Source organism: Leptodactylus fuscus, chromosome 3 (assembly GCF_031893055.1).
Source record: "Leptodactylus fuscus isolate aLepFus1 chromosome 3, aLepFus1.hap2, whole genome shotgun sequence".
Classification (NCBI taxonomy): Eukaryota; Metazoa; Chordata; class Amphibia; order Anura; family Leptodactylidae; genus Leptodactylus; species Leptodactylus fuscus.
The window spans coordinates 206,252,201-206,279,249 of record NC_134267.1 but is presented as its reverse complement, the minus strand read 5'-3'; the positions used below and the strand labels follow the sequence as shown (position 1 = coordinate 206,279,249).

Here is a 27,049-nt window from a genome sequence, read left to right as displayed (position 1 = left end):
TCTGCGTTTTCTGCGTTTTCTAAGTCTCCTTATTAGTTCGTGGGGGATGGTAAGAGCATGCTTGTCCAGCTTGTCCTGCAGCATGCTTCTAAGGTGTAATAGTGTCTCCTTAGTGTAAACCAGTCTTCCTTGTCTGTGTGGAGGCATGCTTCAGACAAAAAGGCTCAAAAAGGATTTCTTTATAAGAGTTTCTGCATCAAATTCCAGCCCATGGTAAGTTCTTATACTAATACTCCTTATAGTAATAGAAAAAAGTGAACAAAAAAGGACGGGATAGAGAAAGATCAGTTTAGTTTCAGCAGCTGTAAACACATGCAGCCACACTCTAGGCAGGCGCAGGGTTGTTTTGCTAATACAAATTATGTTTTCAGTTCTCAACTGAGCAATAGAACCCCTTGAACCCAATGGTTTGCATGGGTTTGCCAGATGCTGATGACAGCCCTACAGTGATCACATAGGGGGCAAGATGTGAGCCTACTGCCTGACCTTGGAAGAGTCACGGACCTACTTGTGATGATAGGTAAGACACACAAATATTTAAGAACTATAAAGAAAAAAAAGGAAAAAAAAAGTTGCATTATGTATTTAGTGGTTGTCCTTAAAGTTCACTTATTATTTCAGGAAATGCACTGAATATGGTAGGAATATCCTTCTAACCAGTCCTAGCTGACAAGATACTATATGTGAGGCAAGACTAGACTACTAGTGTTCCTGAACGTATCGATGATATTAAGGTTGTAGTTTTCCTGAAGTCCAGCCAAGTATCTTCAGGCTGAGTTTAGCATCGTGTCTCATGGATGGATCCTCATATAAATTTAATGGTAAGGGAAAGACATAAAAGTGATCATAATGCAAGTGCTACAAATACTACTAAATAATAGAACAACAAATATGACAGAGATTTCTTTAGTTTGTAGACTAGTAAATGGAGCTTCTATAGCTTAGGACCAATTTGCACACCAATTCCCTCCACCTCTTTTCTAGCCTAGTTGGTTCACATTTCTTTGTGAAATATTTCATGCTGCGTTATTCCTTGTATACAGAGGAAAAGAAACCAAAAATATCAGGCTTCCATAGGGTAGCATATTGTTGTCTCTAGGCAAATATCTATTTTTGGCAGAGAAACATGTAGTGAGGTGGCTGTCTGAGATCACATGTAATTTGGAATTTTGCTATGCATTCAGGAATAATGGTAAAGACGGGTCTTCTTTATGGAGGCTTCATTGAATCATGTTGGCAAAGCTGGTTGTCTTCTGTGCGATATATGAAAATAGAGTTTGTAATTGCAATAATGAGAATATTGAACTACTATGATCATATAGACAGGGGGCTGTAAGGGGCTGTACACACTGAGATTTTTGGCAGCGAATTTTGAGGCAGTTTTTTTGAGCCAAAGCCAGGAGTTGATTGAGCAGAAGGGAGAAGTATAAGAACTTCCTATATAGTTCACATTCCTTTTGTAGCCAGTCTTGACTTTGTTTCAATAAATACAGCAAAATCTACAACAAAAAGAAGTTGAATTTCCACAACGTGGGGCCCCAGCCTAGAGGGGGCCTTGCACACTAGACTAAGGTCACACCTAGCAGGGAACAAATTAGTAAAAACGTTGAGAATCAAGCGGGTGTCTCCTGAGTAAAAACTGCACATTTACTTTCTATCTTCAGCGTTACAGATGTAGCAAACTTTAAAGGGATTCTACCATTAAAACCTCTTTTTTTTTGTGGATAAGACGTCGGAATAGCCTTTAGAAAGGCTATTCGTCTCTTACCTTTAGATGTGATCTCCGCCGCGCCGTTCCTTAGAAATACCGGTTTTTACTGGTATGTAAATTAGTTCTCTGGCAGCGATGGGGGCGGGCCCCAGCACTAAAAATGCAATGGGGGCGTCCCCACTGCTGCTCAAGAACATGATCCTGCGACGCCTCTATCTTCGGCTGGATCCTCCCCTTCTCTGCCATCTTCCTCCTGCGTCACCTCCGACGCCTGCGCAGTTGGCTCTGCCAGTGAGGCACTAGTAGAGCCGATTGCGCATGCTGGCTGGTGGCCATTTTTGGGAGGCCGCTCTTGCTCTTTTAGTTCAATGCAGGAACAGCCTCCCAAAAATAGGAATGCATTGACCAGGGTTGCTATACAGTGTACAGCATTCGGCCAATCAACACTGGTTCTGCTGGAGGCTCGCCTGTGAGGAGGCAGAGTCTAAAATCGGACCACAGCAGTCTCCATTCTGGTCCGATCTTAGACTCCGCCTCGTCACAGACGAGCTTCTGGAAGAACCAGCGTTGATTGGCCGAATACTGTACACTGTATAGCATTCGGCTAATAAATGCTGGTTCTGAATCTAATCTTTACTGCGAATAGGAGTAGTATTCGAACGAGTACGAGTATTTCGAATACCGTAGTATTCTATGGAATACCTACTCGATCGAATACTACTCGCTCATCTCTATAGTTAACACATTAAGTGTCAAATAAACTTTGCTTCATCTACTTTAAACAGCCGTTCAGTGCTCATTGTCGTACAAGTCCCTATGTAACATGCCTTACTGGTTACTAAGAATCTTCATCATTGATAAGTACAGAGCATTACTGCATTGTAAATCTAAAATGATACATGTAACTTGTTATTAGGCTTCATTCCCATTTTGTAACATTACTTACATTATTGATCTCTAATAAGCTCAGAGTTACTGATTTCTATATTTCCCAGTGGAAGAATTAATAAGTGAAAAGTAATATTTAATCAGAATTTTTACAAGCTTTGGTTATTCTTACCTTTGATTTACTGTCAAAGCAGGTAAATCCTGATACAAAGTCTACGGTAAAGCAAACGACATCCCCTTGGCTGTTGCAGACATATGTTTTGGACTGGAAAATAATGAATACATTTTTATTAAATATGTAAGACATTGTGAATTACAAAATTATGTATTTCATATACGGTTTCTACTTTAGTATGGCCATTGTATCAAGTCTTGCACGGATGAAAGGTAATAAGTCCGAAACTGTCTTATGCAAGTTGAAATAAATTATCATCTAAATTAAGTGTAATCAATAATAAATAACAATTAAATATTAGATTTAATGATACGAAGTGCAATAAAAAAAGCTCAGAATCACAGCATAGTGATATAAAAGAAAATTTATGAAAAAAAATATGATGATATAATAATAATAATAATAATAATAATAATTCATATAAGAATATAAAAGGCAGGTCTCAGTCTAGATAATAAACAGATCAAAATGATTATTGAACCATAAGCCCTCACGTTCAGGGAATTCTGTAAACTGATTCAACCTGCAATAAATTGTAAAAAACAAATATAATTCCAAATAAATAAAATTCCAAAAAAATTATAAAATTTGTTTTTTGTTTTTGTTAATGGTACTTTACAAGTACAAGTACAACATGAGTGTTTCATGGTTTAGTAGGCAGTTTGATTCCAGATCTGTCTATTACCACTCTCTGGACTGTTATAAATGTATATTATTATTATTATTATTATTATTATTATTATTATTATTATTATTATTATTATTATATTTATAAATTTATATCACATTTTATTGAAATATTTTCTTTAAGGCTAAGTTCACACAGGGTGAACAAGGGGAGCCGTGTCACTCTTGGGTAAAAATCCACCTGCCTCGACTGTTGCGGTCGTGGCTTACCCCTCCGGAGACGGCTCAGATGAATGAGCCAACACCAGAGGTTGCTGCCGCCACGCCGCCTGAAGAAAGGGCAGCCCACTTCTTTTTTCCGTGAGCGGCAACATGCATATTGTTGCATTTCATTATATTAAATATAATCTATGTTTCTCATTGTTATGTACTATTAGAGCTCTACTTGTATTGTAACTATTAGAGTTCTTTCTCCCCTTCCCGTAGGAATAGGGTTAGCTGTGGCAATCGGATCTTTTTAGGTTGGAAGTTAATTTTTTGGATTGTAAATTGGAATAGATGGCTCTGATCTACATTGTTTCTCTATGTATTGTTAGCCACTAGGGCCAAGATGGATGTGCATGTCTCCACCAACCATTGCAGAATGAGGAGACATTTTTCTCTTTTGTGGAATACATAGAGAGCTTGATAGCAACGTGATAGCTGCCATGTAAAATTAACCTACATTTCGCATGGACACTTACTGTATCTTACCTTTCCCATTGACATTAGCTATTCCTAAATCTGCAGTTTTCTAGACTTCGCACCACAAAATGTCAAGTGACCCAAGATTATTTTAAGACTGGAACATTTGGTGACCTTGTTATGCCAGTGAGAATTTGATAAGGTCCTGCAGCAATGTAAAATGTGTAGCAGCCTAAATGTGATGGCACTAAAAACTTTCCTTTTTGGGGAATAAAGTGTATAGCCATGTTATAGGAAATTTCAATATTATTGTGGTAAATTTATAGATAGACATTAGTCACTGGGTCGGCCAATTTGCGGGTTTATTATATGGTGTCATTCAGATAGAAGTCCAATAATGTATATGTATCCATTGAAGTGTCTGACCTACATTAACCCACATATTTCTTCTACTGTATTATGTCCCTTAATATATTTTCCATATGATCTTTATTCTATGTCTGCGGTTTCCTCCATGATGTTATCTTTAGAACGATAAAAAGTCAAAAGCGCAAAATTATTTTAAAACTAGAACATTTGGTGAGTTTATTCTGGCACTGAAGGTCACAGTCTAAAAATGGCAGTCTGGTAGCAATGGAAGACAACTATAACATTTGTAAAAGTAGAAATGCAACTTTTCTTTCATGCAATGAGACTATAGGTGTTGCAGAGGTCGGACATAACACCTAGATCCTGGTACCTGAAGGAGTCCAAAGGAACCTCTGCTATATAAGAAGATACCAGTATTATAAAAGGCACAGGGTGCATAAGATACCCTACTACAGATTTTGCATTCGGACACAGCTAAACCTCTTGGGATCCATTTTTAAATACAGATACAGCAGAGCTGCAGGTGAGATCTTATCTTGATATAATCACATGCCATAGTTTCCCATAGAACTATATGCAAACAGTTTTCTCAAAGGGAAAGTTTGCTATCTCACTAGTGCCACCTATAGCTTTAAAATATATCTGTCATTTCAGGTGACGTCAGGATAAGATGCTGTGAGTACTTCTGCTTATTCTATTTCTTTTATTCTACAATTCAAGGAATGCAGTTTCCCCATCTGCATACTAGATTTGAAGTTTGTAGTTCTCTCTAAACCGTGAGTGTAGACAATCTGCCATATACTACACACAGTAAGTAAAGGAGAATCTGCTCTATAACTGTATCTCTCTCAGAATCAGATCCAGGACCATGCAGGATGAATAGCTAAAAATACCGACATAGCAGTACCTGTATATGTCAGTATTTTTTATCTATTCAACCTGCATGGTCCTAGATCTGTTTCTGAGAGAAATACAATTATAAAGCAGATTCTCCTGTACTTACTGATGTGACTTAAGTTCCTGTTATAACGTTTCTGTTCAGCTCTAGTATCAGCCTAAGTTGTTGTTCACACTGTGCAAGGTTTCCTAGCTGAAAATTCAGCCTTGGGAATTTTTTCTAGCTGAAAAATTCAACTTCAGGAATTTGAAGCTGATTTTTCCGCTTGTCCAAATTCCGCTTCAAATTTCATGTTAAAATCCATAGTTGTCGGGGCGGAGCCTGACCGCGCATGGAGAAGGACGCTCGGAGCTAGAGCTCCTTCGATTCGGGCGCATTACACCTCGTCTAGCCTCTTTATAGCAACCCCAGATGGGCAAAACTAACAGGGATCGGTCCCTGGAAGGCCCGAGCACACCCAGGGTCTCCAAACAAGGCGACATGCAGAAGTTCCTGCGGAAAAAAACACTTACCCCTCCGGCGAGTACTCACAAGATGGCGCCGGCTTGCAGGCAAGATGGTGAGTTCCTGGAGGATTCGGAGGAAGACGGCACTCCTGATACAGATGGCGGAGATAGTGGGATTGTCAGCGTGTCCAAACTCTTTTTACAGAAAGCTTTGACCAAAGCTCTAGACAAAGCGGTGTCTGAGATCAAGACTGAAATACAATCTGTTGGACAACGGGTGCAGGCCTTAGAAGAAGCATATTCGGCGGTAAGATCGCACTCTGATATTATTGCAGACCAATTTCAAAAGCATAAGGACATGATAGACAAGTCTTTATTATTAGTTGAAGATCAGGAAAACCGTTCCAGACGTAAAAATATAAGGATAAAAGGCCTCCCTGAGTCTGTTTTAGCAGAGGACTTGCCCAAAATGGCGGACGATGTTTTTACAAATTTGCTGGGGAAAGAGAGGGCCAAGGGGATTGTAATAGAGCGCATTCATAGAGCCCTCAGGGCCAAGCCCAAACAAGGAGAACCACCGAGAGACATTATATGTGGCTTGCTGTCATTTGTGGACACTGCGGCATTATTATCTGCAGCCAGAGTGAAAGACCAGATACTTTATGAAGGTGCAGAGATTTCTCTATATCAGGATGTAGCCCCCTCCATTTTGAGCAAACGTAGGATGCTGAGACCGCTACTGGAGGTTCTTAGAGCGCGTAATATACCATACGCGTGGTTGTACCCATTTGGACTTGCTATCACGCTCCGGGGCAGACGCATTACGGTCCACACACCGGAAGACCTTGACCCGCTTTGGCATGTACTAGATATCGACCCACTACCTATTCAGTCATGGTTACCTACTGCTGATATTGATCAGCTTCCAGACCTTCCTCCATTATCCATGTGGAATGGATCAACAGCCAAGTCGCCGAGAATGAGAAAAGCACTTTCAAAATTGAAACAAGTTACGTCTTGATATGGACTCCCTGGTCTCAGGTTTATTTTCTCAAACTACGTGCCTTCTTTCTTATAATTACCTGGTTTGTTATGTGTATTGCAGGACATCCTAGAATATTACTCATGGTTCCGGACTGTCATGCACTTTTCTATGCTATGGTTTAGAGCTTTATTACTTAGCTACTTCACTATCACTATGGTTTGCTCTTTTTCTACCCTATTTTGTATTGTACTGCATATTGCCATTTGTTGTATTTATGGCTCTTTTGCCCACGAGCCTGTTCTGAGACGAGGTGTTTTGGGCTGGATACCGATCAGGAATATACTCCTACCCCCACCTCATAGTTCACCGACTTGTGTTTATTGATACCGCTGATCCCTCGGTTTGTCCTGGGTCTCACTTTCTTGGTTCCTCTTTTTTGGCCCTTGAGGTGTAGAACTAGGGCACCCCTTGGAATCGCAAGCTCCCTTCCTGACCCCCCAACCCTCCTTGCCCCTCCGTACCTTTAGCCTCTTCTTACCCCCCCCTCCCCCCCCCCCTTTTTTGTTTTTATTGGGTACACATTGACTTCTTTGTCCCTTGGGGATTTTCGTCTGGTACGTGCTCATTACAGATTTGTCTTATTTGTGATTAAGCTTCTCCACTGTTCTTTAGAAGATGTCCCCCCCGGCTAGGACCGAGTCTTCTCCCACACAGCTTATAATTACTTCATTCAATGTGAAAGGTCTCCACTCGCCAAATAAGCGACATTGGGTTATGAATCTGTCTAAAAAGATTGGAGCTGATATATTGATGCTTCAGGAAACTCACTACTCCCAAAATAGCATTCCGAAACCCCCTAAATCACTATATTCCCAGTGGTTCTATTCTAATAGCTTGGTTTCTAATTCTAGAGGAGTGGCTATCGCCGTTAAGAACTCCTGTCCTTTTATTGTTACAAGCCAACTCACAGACCCAGATGGCAGATACCTCTTTCTTAAGGGCTTTCTTCACGCTCGTAAGGTCACATTAGCTACATTTTATGCTCCGAACAAGAGCCAAATCCAGTGGTTATGTGATGCTATTCAGAACCTTTCGACTTTCTCGGAAGGTGAAATAATCCTGGGTGGTGACATGAATGTGGCTTTAGATCCCTTCATGGATACGTCCACCTGTAAGTCAGCTATCTCCCAGAAAGCATTGCGGAAACTTCACATTGCCTTGCAGGATGCTCAGTTGATTGATACCTGGAGGTTGGTGAACCCCAAAGTGAGAGACTACTCCTTCTTCTCCACTCCGCATAATTCCCACCAGAGGTTAGATTATGTATTTTGCTCCACATCCTCTGCATCCCGGGTAATCAAGTCGACCATAGGTTGTATTAGTGTGTCTGACCACGCCCCTGTCACTACCACCATTGCTTTCCCAGACCTTCCTTCCAGACAATGGACGTGGAGGCTTAATGAGTCTTTGTTAGATGATGCAAACATAACGAAACAAGTAGCGGATTCATTATCTGAATTTTTTAAAATGAATGATACTCCTGATGTGAGTTCCCCAATCCTCTGGGAATCCCATAAATGCTTCATTCGGGGAGTGCTTATATCGAAGGCTTCAGCCAAGAAAAAAGCTAGGCAGAAAGAGATTGATTCCTTGTTGGCCCAAATATCGGCCTTAGAAAGAATACACAAGCAACAAGCATTGCGGAATGTTCACGCTGAGCTGCTAGTTCTAAGGGAGAAGTTAAAAAAGGCATTGAATGAGACAGCTATGAAGAGTTTTTTATATTCTAAACTCAGAATTTATACACACGGCAACAAAGGCGGACGCCTTATGTCTGCCATGCTTAAAAAAGAGAAAGAAAAAACTCATATCGCTGCGATAAAAACTGCCTCGGGTGCTCTTGAGAGAGACGCTGAACGCATATCGGAGGCCTTTCGCGAATTTTATAACAATCTTTACAATTTAGACTCTAACGACACAGCCTCTCATACTTCAGATAGTAGTCAAGCGCTCACAAACTTTTTTAGCTCAATCTCACTTCCTAAGATACCCGAATCAGAACATTCTCAGCTACTTGCAGAGGTTTCATCGGCTGAAGTCCTTAGAGTCATAAATTCATTCCCAATTGGGAAAGCCCCGGGACCAGATGGCCTTCCATTGTTGTATTATAGAAAGTTCTCAGAGCAATTACTACCTTATATCACTAAATTTTGCAACTCTCTCCTACAGGGACAGTCTATGCCACGGCAAACGCAGGAGGCACATGTTGTCCTCATCGCCAAGGAAGGAAAAGACTCGCAAGAATGTGGCAGTTATCGCCCGATATCTTTGTTGAACCTGGACCTCAAAATCTGGTCAAAACTCCTGGCGATGAGGATGAGATCTCTACTCCCAGGCGTGCTATGCGACGAACAATCGGGCTTCGTCGTGCATAGAGAAGGTAAAGACAATACTATTAGACTTTTGCACGCGATGTCCATAGCTAGAAGAGAAAACACCCCGTTATTACTGCTTAGTGTAGACGCCGAGAAGGCATTCGACAGGGTGAGCTGGAGTTTTATGGAAGCTACTCTCCTGTCGTTTGGCTTCCCGGCCAAGTTTGTCAAAGCTATTTTTACATTGTACGAACAGCCACATGCCAGACTGCGGACGAATGGTGTGTTGTCAGATTATTTTGCCATCTCAAACAGCACTTGTCAAGGCTGCCCGTTATCACCATCTTTATTCGTTCTTACCCTGGAGGTGTTACTGCAAGCTGTAAGGCAGAATGATAGGATTCGTGGCTTTTGTGCTGGGGATGTATCGCTCCAAGCTGTAGCTTTCGCAGACGATATATTGTTCTGTATATCCAACCCAAAGTCAGGCCTACCTGAATTACTAAAAATTATTCACATGTATGGACAGCTCTCGAATTACAAGATGAATGTCTCTAAGTCTGAGATCTTAAATGTGTCTTTGAACAAAGCAGAAGCTGACAGATTGGCCAGTACCTCCCCCTTTACCTGGAAGGCTGATACTATTAAGTATTTAGGAGTTCACCTTCCAGCCGATCCCAGAAACGTTTATAGATATAACCATCTCCCTCTTTTGTCCAATATCAAAAAGCTGTTAAGGGAATATGATCTTCCCATGATCTCTTGGATAGGCCGCAGGAACCTCTTACAGACGTACATAGTCCCTAAAATATTATATACTCTCCAAATGCTTCCTGTCTATGTCCCACCCGAATTCTTTACCTGTTTACGCAGACTTTTCTCTTCTTATCTATGGAAAGGGAGAAAGCCTAGATTGCCTTACTCTTTCTTGACTAGAGACAAGCGAGATGGTGGACTGAGTCTGCCGGATATCCACTTGTACTACAGAGCGATACAATTGTCCAGATGGATGGCCTACACCTATCCGTCAAAATGCCCCTCACTGAGGACTCTAGAGAGTATTAACCACGGCCCTCGCATGTTATATTGGTTATGGTTGCCAGAACGCAGAGATCTCGCGAAGACAGATGTGGATATTCTCTTGAAGGGCCCAGCAGAGACTTGGTGTCTCTATAAAGAAAGACTGGGAGGTGGTACCTCCATTTGTACGCCGGCTAGTTTACTCCCAAACCTCACCGCCTCTTGCAGGTTTCAGACGCCTCAGTGGTGGATGAGGCTCCGCAACTGGAAAGTATCAGATCTAATACAAAATGGCTCTCCGCTCTCTCAGGAGGAATTACAAGCCAAGCTATCTGTACCACATCTCACCTTCTTGGATTATGCTCATTTTGTTCATGTTGTAAATACCGCTCGGAAGCAGGTAAATCTTTCGAGATCACCCACTAATTTTGAGAAAAACCTGACAAGTAAATTAGACTCCAGTAGAAAGATATCGATGTGCAAGATGTTTTTATTGCAGCAGGAATGCCCTTCCAAGCCCACTTACTTGAGCTCCTGGGAACTGGAACTTGGAACTGCATTCACAGATCAGGAATCTGAATTTATCTTGACGCATTCCCACGGTTTCTCTAGGTGCGTGAGGTTGCAAGAGTCACACTTTAAGGTTGTATCGAGGTGGTACAGAACACCCCAGTGGCTGTTTCACAGACAGCTCTCAGAGTCAGATGTGTGTTGGAGATGTAAGAAGGCCCCAGGGTCGATGCTGCACATATGGTGGGGATGTGAAATTATACAAAAGTATTGGTGTGACATCTTGGAACAAATCTCTGTTATCACGAACAGCAAACACGCCTTCGGTCCGGCAGAAGTCCTCTTAGCCAAACCCTCTCTTGAGTACATTCCCTCTAAGAAAAATTTGACCACACACTTACTGGAAGCTGCTAAATCCCTTATACCACTACATTGGTTACAAGATTCTCCCCCTACTGTAAAAGCCTGGAAGGAAAAAGTATATCAAATAGCTAGGTTCGAGGAGCTAATCAGTTGGAAGGAGAGAACTCATGATAAATACTTGTGGACCTGGTCCCCTTGGTGGTCTTCTTCTACCTGATTCATGTCAATGGTTGCCCTATGACCCCCCCCCTCCTAATACCCCCCCCCACTCCCCCCCCTTTTACCCCCTCCATCTACTGACTCTACACCCAATTTTTGAGATCAGTTGATATAAGATTGGCTCACAAACATCTTCATACTTCCCCACGTTTTCCATCGTTGGTTGGTGTTATGTTACCGGTTTCTTTATGTTTATTGTCTTTTATTTCCTCACAAATTATTTACAGACTTTACCTTTTTAGGTATTGCGCTATGACTACAGTGTACAATCCTTTTTGTTATTGTATTAGAGTATGTATGTGGTGAACATTTCTTCTTTGTAAAATGTTGTAAAAAATCATAATAAAATGAGAATTGAAAAAAAAAAAATAAAAAAAAAAAATCCATAGTTGTCAAGGTGTATTTTCTACCTCTCATTCACTTCATATATTAGGTGGAATCTGTCTGAAGATCGAGTATGGCACTTATTTTTTCGCTGGCTGAAAAAAACAGCTAGAGGAAAAAATAGCCATAGGATAAATCCACTAGAGGAAAACTCATCATTTGACTCCCATTGAATTGAATGGAAACTGTTTTCAAGCAGAATATGGAGCTGATTTTGATGCAGGATCTGACAGCAAAATTACCCTCAGACTATCTTTCACCTTCTTATCTACTGCACTCTCTGCTTTACCCCATCCATAGATTTCTACAGACATGAGCCATCTGTGTCATATGACCTGCAGTTCATCTGGACACAGAGCAGTGATTTTCACAGTGAAAGGCAGCAAGGGGAAGAGGAAGAACAGCCTGATAAGAGAAGAAAGTATTTCTCTATGATAAGATATATCACAAAGTTTCTTATAATCATTTGTACTATTCATTTATGTAAACGCGATTGAAACAACTGTGTCTATTAAAGTCAACTCAATTCAGACTCTTAAAGGAGTAATAGTATAGTAGCCAGGCCATATAGCTATCTTGGCCACAATCCTGTGTCTTGTTCCAAGACTTGTTAAAGTCAGATATTGACAATAACAATCATCGCTAGCAAAATGGTTTCCTATCTCTTCAGACTGAAATCTTCTGAGCGCAGTGACTATATGGGGATAAGTGTTGTAATGGGGACACTTGCAGAATTGCTTATCTCACAGACAGCTTGCAAACTCATTAGTTGATACTTTGACACAAATAATAATTCTGTCAAGGCATTATCAAGGCTATTTTTCTCTGTAAATAGCTCTGCTATGGCAGATACATAGGAAATACACTGTAAAAAAATGAAATAATAATAATAATGTTCCATTAAGGGATTTTTTGGTTTTTTGAAAGTCACCTTGTAAAGAAAAAAAAATATAAAAATAAAACTAATATTAATAAAATTAAAAGCAATGCGATCGTTAAGGCATTGTTTCTTATTTTATTATTTTGTTTCATTTCCAGTATTTATTACAATGTTTCATTATTCATTAAATTTTAATTCAATAAAAACAATGAATAAGGAAGAAATAAAAAAAATCCTCCAGCTTCATAATTTTTTTTTTAATTAATGTATATTGCATTTAATTATTTGCAACAATTCTTTTCATCCCACTAGGAGACATTTAATTTTTATACATTCTTTTATAAACTATAACGCAATGTCTTAATTCTATATGACATTATTTTGCTGCCTGTGCATACTGTATGAAATGCAAAGGCATCTGCCAGGGCATCCCTAAGGTAAGTTTTAACATGCATTATTTCTTGACAGCTCTGGAGGCTTTTGTTGGGCTCCAGGCTGTTTATACAAAACCATCTGACCCTGCAAGCCCAATACTGGGGCTGAGGGCAAGCGATAAACAAGGTGTTTGTGAGCACCATGATCAGTATTGAAAGGGTTAAGTATAGAGATCACAGGCGAGTGACCGGGTCTATTTGCTCTGGTTCTTGTAGGCAAGTCCTGCTTGAAGCAGAAAGACAGGGCTGGAACACTGGGAGGCTATCCTTGGGGAAATTGGTATACTATACTTGGACATGAATAGTCCGTGCTGTGATAGGAAGTGGTTAAAAGCATTGGAGTATATCTGTGGCACTCTAAGCCATCAATATAGCGAACCTATTGTTATTAATGTATGAGAGTAGCTACATTAAGTTAAAGGGGATGTCCAGGAATTGGAGCAATCCTTGGGGCTGCCACATACTCACCTGTCTCCCCAGCAACATTTCCTTTCCGTCTCAGGCCAAGTCACACTTTCAGAAGTCCTCAGTGGTCACGGGAGAGACTCACATATGTCACAGGTACCTCACTCGTGACCAGAGACCTCTGATCGGTATGACCGAACATACAACCCTCAGAGTTTCTAGCATTGAGGCACCACCATGAAATGGAAAGGACACTGGTGGCAGAAAATGGAGTAACTGGGACAGGTGAGAATACTTTTTGCTTTTTATACCTATCCTGGAAACACCATGGGTCACTCCAATTTCTGGACACCCCCTTTAAAGTATAGAATTTGTTAGGTGTTAGGTGGGACTGAAGCCTCCACAGCGCTATGCAGAGGCTGCCAGCCCTCACCTCGCTGCACTCCAGAATCCCTGCTTCTGGGTCTCGGGAGGAAGACTGGGACCTCCGCAGTGTTGTGCGAGGGTTGCCAGTCTCCTTCTGAGCCAGACAGAGGACTTCCGGTTTTGGCCTAGCAGTGGGCCGGAGCCTATTTAAGGAGGGCTTTGTCTTTGGACCATGGCTGGCTATTCAGTTAAACGTGTGTCCTGGAAGTTAGCACTTCTTCTATATCTGTTTGCCTGTGTTCCTGACCTCTTGCCTTGACCTCTGACCTTGCCTTTGCCTCCTGATTTTGTGCTGTGCCTGCTCCTGTTTATGACCCGGCTTGCCACTAGACCTCTGCTTCCTGAACACCATTTTGCACTGCGCTTCAGCTCCTGTTACCAACTCAGTCTGCCTGACATTCCTTTTGGATGTCTCTCTGTACTATATTGCCTTCTTGTTGACGACCCGGACTGTATGACTACGCTTTACTCTCTGCTGCCATCTGATGACCACCTGCCTCAGCCTTTTGGATCCTTGGACCTACACCACTACCCAAAATGTCTGCTAGTAAGAGATCTCAGTGTCTGGTTAATGTGATTTGTGGTACACTGTGTTTGGCATTTCCCAACCTGTACTGCTCTGTCCAGAAGTGGAGCCACCATTCCCACCATCTGGAGTTCTTGTGAACACCATTGTGGGGTTGGAGTGGGTGCGGCCCGGGAGGTCTTGGACACCCAATGCCGTGTTAGCCATTTATATCAGTGTATCTAGTTTTGGTTCTCACTTTGGCTCTGAACTGCATCTACTATCCTAACATTAGGTACTTGCTATATCTGTATGTTAATATGTAGCAGATAAGTTGCAAAAATTCCAATGGGACCAAATCCATTCTATACATCTTAATATGGTTCATTCTGCAACAGTATATAGACTTTTACAAACCCGTTATGTTACATGAAGTCTCTGCAGAATATCTGCCACGTGAACCTACAGTAATTATGTAATTGCTGTTTAATCAGCATGAGTGGAAAGTTGTTAAAAAGTGTCCAGTCATTAGCCCTGAAGAGTTGCCCAGTGTAATGTGGTTTTATTACACAATAACATATATTATAATAATACAAGCGGATCAAAACAAACCATCAACATTAATTGGCTGTAAACATTGATTCAGACTCATAAAGCAAATCAGTCATTTTTAGAGCTCACTCTTATAATATTCTCGATTTCCAATATCTCGACACCATTAAAAGGGCCTCCCCATGGCTAGTAGTGAAGAATTTTGCATATCTCTAGATTATACAGATATGGTATTCAGCATTAAAGACTGTAGAATACTCTAGGTAACTGTAAGTCAAATGCTTGGGCTTTATTTTGACCTACTGGGACCCTCTGACAAATTGGACAGTTCTTCCACCCTGGGGGTGAGTGTGGGGTAAAGAGATCAGGTTATGAGGAATACTGTACAAAGGGGATTAAATGCAAAAGAGTAAAATTAGGGAATGTTATAAACTTGCCTGAAAAGATTTGTTTCAGGGGATGCGTGAAACCGTGTGAAAAAAAAAATGTACATTGTGATCCCTATATGGGGCTCACAATCTACATAAAAAAAATATTTGAACACCCATGCACATGAAGAAATCTGCAGTCACGATGTACATCACACCTTCTACCGTTAAATAGGAAACAACATTGGCATTATTGCATTGGCATTAGTCACATGCAAGATGCCACGAAGTGCAGAATTGTCCGATTTCGAGAAAGGGGTAATTGTGGGGTAACACAGAAATGGTCGATCCTTAAGGGACATAGCAAGCAAACTGAATTACCCAAAATTAACAGTGGTCTATGTGATTACGAAGTGGAAGGTGAACAGTGATTGTGGAAATGTGCCCTGAGTTGGCAGAGCCCCGAAAATGGGAGATAGAGACCGACAAGTGTTGGCCAGAGAAACCGAACCAAACGATGGCTCACATACACAGGGGTTTCACCAGGCATCCGGGAGTATTCGTACGCAAAGGGAAAAATAGTCCAGCACCAGACGCATATTATGTGCTAAAACATAGCTTTTAATTTAAATAGAAAAAATAAAAAAACATATAGGAGGATACAGAAAAATACACGATATCTTCTAAATTCGACACGTATTCATGAAAAAATCAATAGATGGAAAAGAGCATGACTGTGAAAATAAGATAGAACAAACCACGTCCTTGTTCACATGATGGGAGCTGACGCGTTTCGAGACATTGGTCTCTTAGTCGTAGTCTTACGACTAAGAGACCAATGTCTCGAAACGCGTCAGCTCCCATCATGTGAACAAGGACGTGGTTTGTTCTATCTTATTTTCACAGTCATGCTCTTTTCCATCTATTGTTTTTTTTCATGAATATGTGTCGAATTTAGAAGATATCGTGTATTTTTCTGTATCCTCCTACATGTTTTTTTATTTTTTCTATTTAAATTAAAAGCTATGTTTTAGCACATTATATGCTTCTGGTGCTGGACTATTTTTCCCTTTGCATATGTTTTGGCGTCCCAATCTGGGGGACTGGTCCGTGCATCATCAGTTATTTCATTTGACAGGCTGTGGACTCATACTACTATTTTTGCTATCCGGGAGTATTGTGTCGATCAATCCCATCTGTAAGGAAGCATCAGCTGGGTTCTACCAACTATTGTATATGAAGAAATGTTTTTTCTATTATACCACAGGTGGCCAAATACTTACTGGTAGACAGTGTATATTCCACATTTTTTGTAATGTTAAACTCTGCTATACATGTACTTAGCTTTTTTATTCCCCTATCAACTGATCCAGTTCCAATGATCTGCATAGGTCTTTTCTCACATGGTTGAAAGTACACTGTCTAATACAGACATGATGGCTACAGCCAATCGTTGACAATAGTGGTGGGAGAGATGAGAGAATGTCACAAGATTCGTTTGGATTCAGCTTTTAATGACTCGGATCCTTGATCATTCCAGGTCGAACAAATTTGGCCTCTTCAGACCCCAGAATATAATAAGTGGAAACCCAGGGGAGGTGTAAAAAATACATATAAAAATGTATTCCTCACATTGTCTGACATTCTATTTCGCTCTCCTCAATTACATCATCCCCCTGGGGTCACTTCTGAGACCTCTGACATCACCATGAGAGCAGTAGATGCCACAAGAAGGCCCAAAAGAGGGAAGGTCAGTATATGTGTTTTAAAAAAAATTTGTAACCTCCCCTGGGCCTCCATCTATCATACTCTGGGATCTGAAAAAAAAAAACAGAATATAATAATTTACTGCAATATGTGTCATGGCGGCCATTTAGTTTAATTTTAGACAAATCACAAATTGTTCGGTTTTGTTAGAAAACAAACAATTTTAGTCGAATCCAGGATATGCCAAAGTGATTTGCCTATCTATAATGGTGGTTAAGTATGTATGATCACTATGGCAAGTCATGTGTCTGTATAGCTCATCATCAATACTGCAATGTAGACGGAGACTGGTTGCCCAAGACTCAGTATTAATGAATATCAAAGGACCAGTCCATCGGATAGATCATCAGTATCATAATTGATGGGGTTCTGCCACCCAGAATCCACGATGATCAGCTGATTCTGATGCCAGATGATGTATTCAAGGAATACGACTGGAAGCATCTCAGCTCTTTTTCACTTCAATAGTAGCCACCAGCGCCACCACTACAGTGTAAGAATCTGGAAACTGTATGCTATGTACTGTACATTGTGGACGTATTACCAGGGAGCTTCAGCTCTGCACCAATTAACTTCCATCCATATACCTCATATACTGTTTTCAGGACCTGAATCAGCTGATTGTCCGGCTGTTGGGCCTCACTGATCTTATACCGATGACCTAAATGGTGGATTCGTCATCAGGATCCATCATACCTGAGAATTTTTATTTTAGCCAATAAGTAGCTCACATGGTTTTTTAATGCTAGAAAACCCCTTTTCGGTCAGGGTTACATGGGAAGTCTACAGTAGATACAGTAGATGCACCTTCTTGAGATTGCTATGTTGTCCTGCTAAAAATGCAACAGATGAGAGTGACTGCATTGAAAGGTGTAAAGCCCTATTCTGACAACCCCTATGAGCTGCTGCTCGCGGCCAATTTCTTACATGGCTGCATTAAAATCAATACATGTCAATGGGGCTATTCACATGATTTTAATGGGAATAATAATGGGATGTGTCCTTTTTTGACCGTTTTCACGGATCCCTCAATAGTCTCAAACCTATAAGGTATTCATGAAAATGGGTACCCAACAGATGCAAAATGGCCGTCAAAAATGTCTTAAGGCAGTAGCTTTAACCTCTGGATCTTAATGTCACCATATTCACTATCATTAATTGTGGTTTAACTGCTCAACAATACAATGTTAATTTCAGGAGAACAAAGTCACCTTGGCGTCCAAGCTTTAAGGTACAGATTTCCTCGGCAATGTGTGAATACAGGAGCTAGATACATATGGTTGGACACTGCAGTTCATTCATATTCATTATAAAAATGAAAACTGAGAAAATGAATTATTTCTATGCTCTTCTATTAGGAAAACAAGAGTTTGCGGCTCATAAACAGATTTCGAGGCGGAAGGCTTAAAATAGATGACTAATTGTGCTCGGAGCCATCATTTAACTGTTCCCGATTTACAATGCTAACAATATGATTATAATGTATTACATCAAGGGGGCCACAATGGCACAAGCTCATAAATGTGTTACAACACTGTGACTAATGCCTGACACTGTGTGCACAGATCTGCAACCTAAGCACATTCACAGCATAATGAAATGTGCACTCTCAACTGATTGTCAAATTAACCTACAAAAAGTTTGTAAGAACTCTGCGCTCATGACAGCACTTACAATATGAAGCCCTGTTATTAAAAATTAGAGGGAAGTTCTGCATTTGTTTACCCTGATAACACAAGCAGCGGTAATGAGTGGAGGTGGCTGCCAAGCTTTACTCGCAGACTACTCATTACCGCTAGGGCTTTCTTAAAGAACATCCCTCACCCGTTAGCTTTAATTATAATAATCAATGTTACTATATATTCTCTTGGAAGTGCTCAATGAATCGATGGCTCTTACTTTGTGTAGTGCTGCAGTGCATGGTTTTACAGTAAATTCTATCTGGGTGCACACTGCGCTTAGCCTAATGTGTATGCCGGGAAAAAGTAGACATTTTTTAGGGGATTCTATGGGCAATCATCACAAGCATCCATTGGATGTACTATACAGTATATACAGATGTTACCATCTTCAACTTGAATATGATATCTTGCTGCACAGTGATAACTCACAGCGAAAACATTGAACCCAATGGGAAAAAGGTAAGTTAAAGTGATTAGCAACTGTTTACTTAACTTGATAAAAGTCATCTTAAACTTGGGGGCAAAACAGTGGCTCAGTGGTTAGCATTGCAGCCTTGCAGCAGTGGAGTCCTGGGTTCGAATTCTGCCAGGAACAGCATTTGCATGTCCTCCATGTGTTTGCATGGATTTCCTCCCATTCTACCAAGACATACTGATAGGAAAAGAAGTACATTGTGACCCCTAGATGGGGCTCACAATCTACATAAAAAAGTCATCTTAAACTTGGCTATATCTGATCTGTACCATGAGTATCTATATACTTGATGGCAGACTAGGATGTAATATACAGAGAGCCGCAGTGTCCATCATCAGCTGTACCTGTTTAGTAAGTTACACACCTGTGCTCGGGTTTCCATTCTTTGGGTCCACTTGGGGACCTGAAAAACAGAAACCCAATCTGCTTAAAAATTGGTTACTTGCAGACCCCATAGACTATTATGGAGTCCGCTGGGTTTCCACTAGAGATGAGCGAACACTGTTCAGAACAGCCGTTCCGAACAGCACGCTCACAGCACGCTCCCATAGAAATGAATGGAAGCGGTCGGCACGCGGGGGGTTAAGGGGCCGGCCGCCGGCAAAGTCTGCGTGCCAGGTGCTTCCATTCATTTCTATGGGAGCGTGTTGTTCGGATCGGCTGATCCGAGCAGTGTTCGCTCATCTCTAGTTTCCACCCAATTTCCAACTGAACATTGTAAATAGAAAAGTCCTGCTTGACAACATGGCCTTTTTAGTTCTACTATATCCATAATGCAAAGCTTAGACTTGGGGAATATGCTGCAGATATGCAATTAATTATTATTATTATTATTATTATTATTATTATTATTATTATTATTATTATAAAAAAGACACATTCACACACATTTGAAAATGTCTTAGGGTATGTTCACATGGCAGAAAATGAAGAGGAATTCCTCTTTATTTTCTGACGCTGGCATTTTCACCGCGCTCTAGCCGTGACGGTGTATCAGCATTCCGTCGCGGCATCCAGATCCTGTTTAGGCCCGGATAAATGGACCTAATCAGGATGGATTCTCAAGCCACAGACCCGGTGGCTGAATCAGCCGCGTCAAGATCAAGCAGGTTTCTTCTTTTTTTTCCTTGTCCTGCTGCAGTCGCTGCCTCCCATTTAAAACAATGGGAAGTGGATTCCGGTTTTGGGGGTGAAATGTGTCCACAAAGGGGGGGCCACATGGTGGCTCAGTGGTTAGCACTGCAGCCTTGCAGCACTGGAGTCCTGGTGTTCAAATCCCACCAAGGGCAGAAAACCATCTGCAAGGAGTTTGTATGTTCTCCCTGTGTTTGCATGGATTTCCATCCCATATTTCAAAGACATACTGATAGGGAAAAGTGTACATTGTGAGACCTATGTGGGGCTCACAATCTACATTTAAAAAAAAAAAAAAAAAAAAATGTGTCCACAAGTCCGCGGCAAATTCCTCCATGTGAACTCACCCTTAGACCTCCAGCACATGATCATATATTTTCACAGTCCAGTGTATGGCACCGTGAGCAAAACTCAGAACAGCCCCTATTCATGTCTGTTTCACAGCACATGCTCACTGGCCTCTAGAGATGAGCGAGTATTATTCGATTGAGTAGGTATTCGAAAATCAACGCTGGTTCTGCAGCAGGCTCATCCTTGCTAGTTGGAAGAGCTGGCAGCTTGCGTTTATGCAGGAGCTGACTTTTTCTCATAGGAATGCATTGACCAGCGTTGATTGGCCAATGTACAGCATTCGGCCAATGAACGCTGGTTCTGCCGGAGGCTCGTCTGTGACGAGGCAGAGTCTAAGATTGGACCACAGCAGTCTCCATTGTGGTCCGATCTTAGACTCCGCCTCCTCACAGTCAAGTCTCCGGCAGAACCAGCGTTCATTGGCCGATTGCTGTACACCATATAGCATTCCACCAATCAATGCTGGTTCTGCAGGACAAGTAAGGGCCGGTTCACATTAGCGCTTTCCTCCCGTTTGGAAGGAGTCCACAGGAGGCCCCCCCCCTACCCGAACAGAATATCAGCGCAACTGCAAGCGCTGTGCAGTTAAAGCGCATGGACCCCATAGACTATAATGTGGTCCATGTGCTTTAACTGCACAGCGCTCCTCCTAAACACTGTCCTCCTGCTACTCGTGGACTTGGTGATTCTCCTGTAGTCGAATAGTGGTTTCCCCTGAAACGAGCCTTTTTTTTCCCATAGACTATAATGGCATTCGATATTCGATCAAGTAGTCGAATATTGAGGCTATATTCAAAACGAATATCGACTCTAGAATATTTCACTACTCGCTCATCTCTACTGGCCTCAATAAATGGGGCTTCAGAGGCGCAAGCAAAACACGTATATCATCCATGTGCTGTCCAGGTAGGTCAATCATGGCACCGCCGTAGGTCATTAAGCCATCATATGGCTCTGTGATTGGGAAAATAAAATAGTTACGGCTTTTGGAAGGTGGGGGAAAAAACGGCTGGAGTGAACCTTTCAAGAATAAACCACCTTGTCATTTGCTGATTTACTACAATGCTTTCATATAGAATATTTATTTATTAATTAAAAATCTAAATTGAATGTATTCGAAGAAATTACTCATGCAAGAAAATATTAGTGTGCTGAAATAGGGAATGGCACAGTCATGTCAGGAGCGGTGTGGATGTGAGCCGCATGCTATAAAGAAAGGTGGATTTTATTCAACATATATTTACATTTTAAGAAGAAACATAATAAAAGTGCCACATACAGGAAGCACGCCATCTCTGCCATAATGATAATGTTATAGGAACCGATTTAATCAGAATATGTAGATTTGTGAAATGTGTGACAACTATCTTCAAAGACCTCATCAAACAAGAGGCAGAAGGGCTATATTGGCTCCATGCTGCGATCTAAACAGTTATTTCTGGAAGTGCTAAAATGGCCTGTTAATTTCCGCATGCCATGTAATCTATCAGACTCCAGCTGATGAGCGAAAATCACAGAACTGTATATACAGGCAATTTGGGAAACATGAATATTGAACAAAGCTTAAATGTTATATCAGTGATTAAAATCTTATGAACACACAGATTTTCATAGAATGTATTTTATATATATATATATATATATATATATATATATATATATGCAGTATCCATCTATATTTCTATGTACTCTGACTATTTATCATCTTTTGAGTTATCTATCTATCCATAAGGTTTCTGATATCTAGTTCATATCTACTCTATCTATCTATCTCTCTATCTATCATCTACCTATCTATCTATCTATCTATCTATCTATCTATCTATCTATCTATCATCTATCTATCTATAATCTATCTATCTATCTATCTATCTATCTATCTATCTATCGTCTATCTATCTATCTATCTAACCATCCATCCATCCATCCATCCATCCATCCATCCATCCATCCATCTATTTATCTATTTATCTATCTATGTGTTGAGGTTATGGCAAGAAAAGAGCACTTAGCTCTTTCTGAAACTCCCATGTAGTGCAATGGAGACAGTTATGCACAAGCGAATCCACCTCTCTATTGAAATATACTATATGGACAAAGTATTGTGACACCTACACGTTACACATAGAGAAGCCTTTATGACATCCTATTGTAAATTCATAGGCAATAACATACTAGTAGATTAAATCATCTCTTTGCAGCTAACGGCTCGTTCACATCAGCGTTGTGAACTCCGTACTTCAGGTTTTCGTTTCCTGCCTAAAACAGAGGCAGGATACGGAAACCTGCAGGAGTCTCTCTCACCCATTCATTTGAATGGGTGAGAGAGATGTCCGGCCGTGAGCGGCGGTGAGCGTTTTATGCTCTCCGCCGCGAAACCGGGTTTTATAATCCGGACATAGAGTCGGACATGCAGTACTCTGTGTCCGGATAAAAAAATCCGGTTTCGCGGCGGAGAGCCTAAAACGCTCACCGCCGCTCACGGCTGGACCCGGTCTGTGGTTTCCGTCTTCTGGCATGCAGAAGACGGAAACCACAGAACAGACAGGAGAACGCTAGTGTGAACCTAGCATAACACAGCTTCCGCTCTTCTGGGAAGACTTTCTACAAGATTTTGTATTGTGTCTGTGAAAATTTTTGCCCCGTCATCTATAAGAGGATTTGTGTTGGACGAGAAGATCTGACCCACAATCTTTGCTCTAGTTCATCCCATAGGTGTTGGATGGGGTTGGGGTCAGGGCTGTACCAGTCAAAATCTTCCACAACAAATTAACCTAACTATGTTTATAAGGACCTTGCTGTGTGCACTGGGGTCAGTCATGTTAGAATAGAAGAGGGTCTTCCTGAAACTGTTACTACTATTGGCCAAAATGTCTTAGCCTACTGAAGCATTGAGATTTCCCTTCACTAGATTAAAAGGCAATCCCTGGAAAACAACCCCGTAGCATTATCCCTCTTAGACCAAATTTTACATTTGGCACAATGCAGTCAGGCAGGTAACAGTCTCCTGGTGTGCACCAAACAGAGATTCAGCCATTAGACCATCAATCGTCACTACAGAGAAGACATTTCCACTTGCTTGAGTCCAGTGGTGGCATTTGGTGCTCTATAGTTATTAAGTCAACAGGGCAATGGCGATTTTTGTGCACTATGCTCCTCAGCATTTTTACCTAAACTAATTATGGATAGGGATAAGCAAACTAATTTGGTTCTAATCGGATTTAACTGAACCCGAAATGTTTGGGATTCAAATCCTCCGACCCCAGAGTATAATAAGTGGGAGCTCATGGGAGCTGAGTAAAAATAACAAAGAGTTTTGCCTCACCCCTCCTGGAAATCTGGCAGTTTCCATTGGTCTCCCAATATCCTCTTAAGCCTATTTTGGTCTCAGACTGTAATCACTCTCTCTGGGGTCACCACTGAGATCAAATAGGGTGCTAATGTAGGGACACTATTACAGACATCAGTGGTGACCCCAGGGTGCATGACATCAGCCATAGAACAGAAGAGGCCTTATGAGTATGCCAGGAGATCAGCAGATGCCACAAGGATGTCCAGGAGGGGTGAGGCAAGGTGAGGCATTTGGATTGCATCGTAATCTTGGTTATTATTGTATACACAAGACATATAATTAGTAAGGACTATTAGATTATTTGTGGATGAAACCATGAAAAATAGAGACTATTGGAAAGCTATTGTCTCCATTGTTATCCTCAAATGGACCTCTCTGCTGCTGGAACTTTGTGACCTATTATTGTGTCAGAAGTTTGGCCACCTGGGTAAGTTTGTCCCTGTTTCTCCACTCTTTGGAGGAACAGGCCACCAAACAAGAACAATTTTATGGAGTTCAACCTATAGCGCATTGTTGTCTTTTTAACTCTATCTATACTTTTTACATATGTTGATAACTGTAGTATATGTGGTGCTAAGGTAGCAGTCACATCAGTATCCTGATGTCTGAAGGGGCCAAGACCTCTACGTCACAGAAGAAAACATGAATATTAGAACTTGCACGTAGTACAGATATATCCATCCTCACCTTAGCTCGAATATGATTTAGGACTCCAATCTTCATCAAACCAAATCAATTAAATATCCCAACAAGCTAGCAAAAGTCCTTGATGTGTTACAATTCACAACACAAATACTGAACGGCCACGTGTGGATTCATATAGACATCATTACAGAACTGTTATTTTGAAAAGCTGGTCATCTCATGACACTCATATCTGGACATGTCCAGCCAAATGTAAAAGCTGAAGAAGGACATATCTGTTACATTTTTGGAAGTGGGTCCAGAAATATAGAAAAGTGCTTTACTACGCTGACCATCCTACTGCTTCTTGTCAACCTAATCCCTCATTACAGATATGGTCTTAGTACATAGGTCTTAATATTTTTTTTTTGCATTTGATGTGATCTCCAATAGAAACAAGTCTTTATAGACAGAGAAGCCTTGTGAGTTACAAGCACACCCAGAAACCAGGATAATTTCTCTATGAAGTTTACTTTACTGGATATAAATATATCTGACAGCCTAGGAAAGCCTTTGAGATTCTTACTGTGCTTCAAATGACACAAGTGAAGCATAGATGGCAAGTTCAAAGGCTTCTCCCTGCACTGTCAGACATATGCTTATGTCTACTTAAGAAAGCATTGTGGAAGAGTTGTCCTTATGTCTTTAGGTGGTTGAGAAAATATAATAAGAAAGATAATATGAAAGCTTAGCTCCAGTACTCTGGGTTGTGTAAAGGTCCTGCTGATCTCACGAGGAATGTAGCCGTGTGTATCATTACAGTATAATTGTATAGAAAAATACAGATGCGGATACTACATCCATATTAACAAGCAATGTGTAAACGTAAAAATATGATAATACATTAGGTCTTCTGACAGGTCAATGTTTTTTCCCTAATGCTCGGAGTGAGTAAAGTAAATAAATCCTTCTGGGCCAAACCAATGTCTCAACAGTGAATACGTTTGATTTATAAATTTTGCCAAAGTAGCCAATCATTAAAACTGGCATGCCACATATGATTCCAGCTCTGTTGTCTTTGAGCCTGAGAGCCTGGTACATGATACATGGGCTGTTGGGTTCTCCAGGACTATGTGCTATGTAATAATTAGAGATGAGTGAACAGTAAAATGTTTGAGATTCGATATTCATTTCGAGTAGCCCCTCAATATTCGACTACTCAAATTGAATATCAAACCCTATTATAGTCTATGGGGGTAAAAAGCTCGTTTCAGGGGTAGGCAACGTTCAATCAAATTATACTTACCAAGTCCACGAGTGAGGGTCGGGCTGGATCCTCCGAGAAGTCTTCTCCGTGCAGCGTCCCCGCGGCATCTTCCGGCTCTGAATTCACTCTGCCAGGCATCGGGCCTGGGCAGAGCCGACTGCGCATACCCACACTACAAGCGGACATGTGCAGTGGGCTCTGCCCAGGCCCAATGCCTGGCAGAGTGAATTCAGAGCCGGAAGATGCCACGGGGAAGCTGCACGGAGAAGACTTCTAAAGGTAGGAGAAGATTGGCCGACTGTATAGCATTCGGCCAATCAATGCTGGTTCTGCATCAAACTTTTCCATTCGAATAGCGAGTGGTACTCGATCGAGTACGAGTATTTCGAATACCGTAGTATTCGATCGAATACCTACTCAATCGAATACTACTCGCTCATCTCTAGTAATAATACATTAGGCTGGTGTAGTATGTATATTTTGCCTGAAGTATCTCTTTAAGGGTCCATTCACACGGAGGAAAATGGTGAGGAATTTGGTGTGGAATTTCAGCGCTGCAAAAAAAGCCTCCCATTGACTTCAATGGGTTTCTTTTTCTGCCAGCAGTAAAGGAGCCCATTGAAGTCAATGGGAGGCTTTTTTTTGCAGCGCTGAAATTCCACACCAAATTCCTCACCATTTTCCTCCGTGTGAATGGACCCTAAGAGCATATTCTGGAGCAATACCAAGCAGATACTGATAGAAATAATAAAATATTGCTTTTTGGTTTTGTGCCGGTGCCATGATTCTTCATTTTTGGTGTTTTTTTTTTTTTTTTTTTCTAAAAAATTTCCTGAATAATGATTTGTGTAGGCAGTGCACGGCAATCACATGGAGCCCATTATACTCTATGGGGTCCGTGTGTTTTGACAGCACATCGCCTACAATTGCGATTGTATTCCGTCCGGGGGGTCTCCATGCGGACTCCTTCCGGACAGAATACAAATGCTAATATGAACCAACCCTTATGTATTTTTGTGTCCATAAACACCTGTTCCACAAACTTATAAAAATATTTTTCCCATACAGCAATCAACATAGCAGAAAAAAAAAAATCAAAAGTGCCAGGCTGCCATTTTGTTTACTGTTTTGCCTCCCATATAAATGTGAATAAAAAGTGATCAAAACGATACA

The 27,049-nt window shown here is 41.1% G+C and overlaps 1 protein-coding gene across 1 annotated transcript in view; it reads right to left on the bottom strand.

Annotated features, from left to right (window-relative positions):
• SNTG2 (syntrophin gamma 2) overlaps window positions 1-27,049 on the bottom strand; it is a 410,686-nt gene that overhangs the window by 18,521 nt on the left and 365,116 nt on the right. Inside the window, exon 15 of the mRNA XM_075269112.1 lies at window positions 2,772-2,864. Coding sequence (XP_075125213.1) covers window positions 2,772-2,864 — 93 coding nt within the window. The remainder of the gene's footprint in view (window positions 1-2,771; window positions 2,865-27,049) is intronic.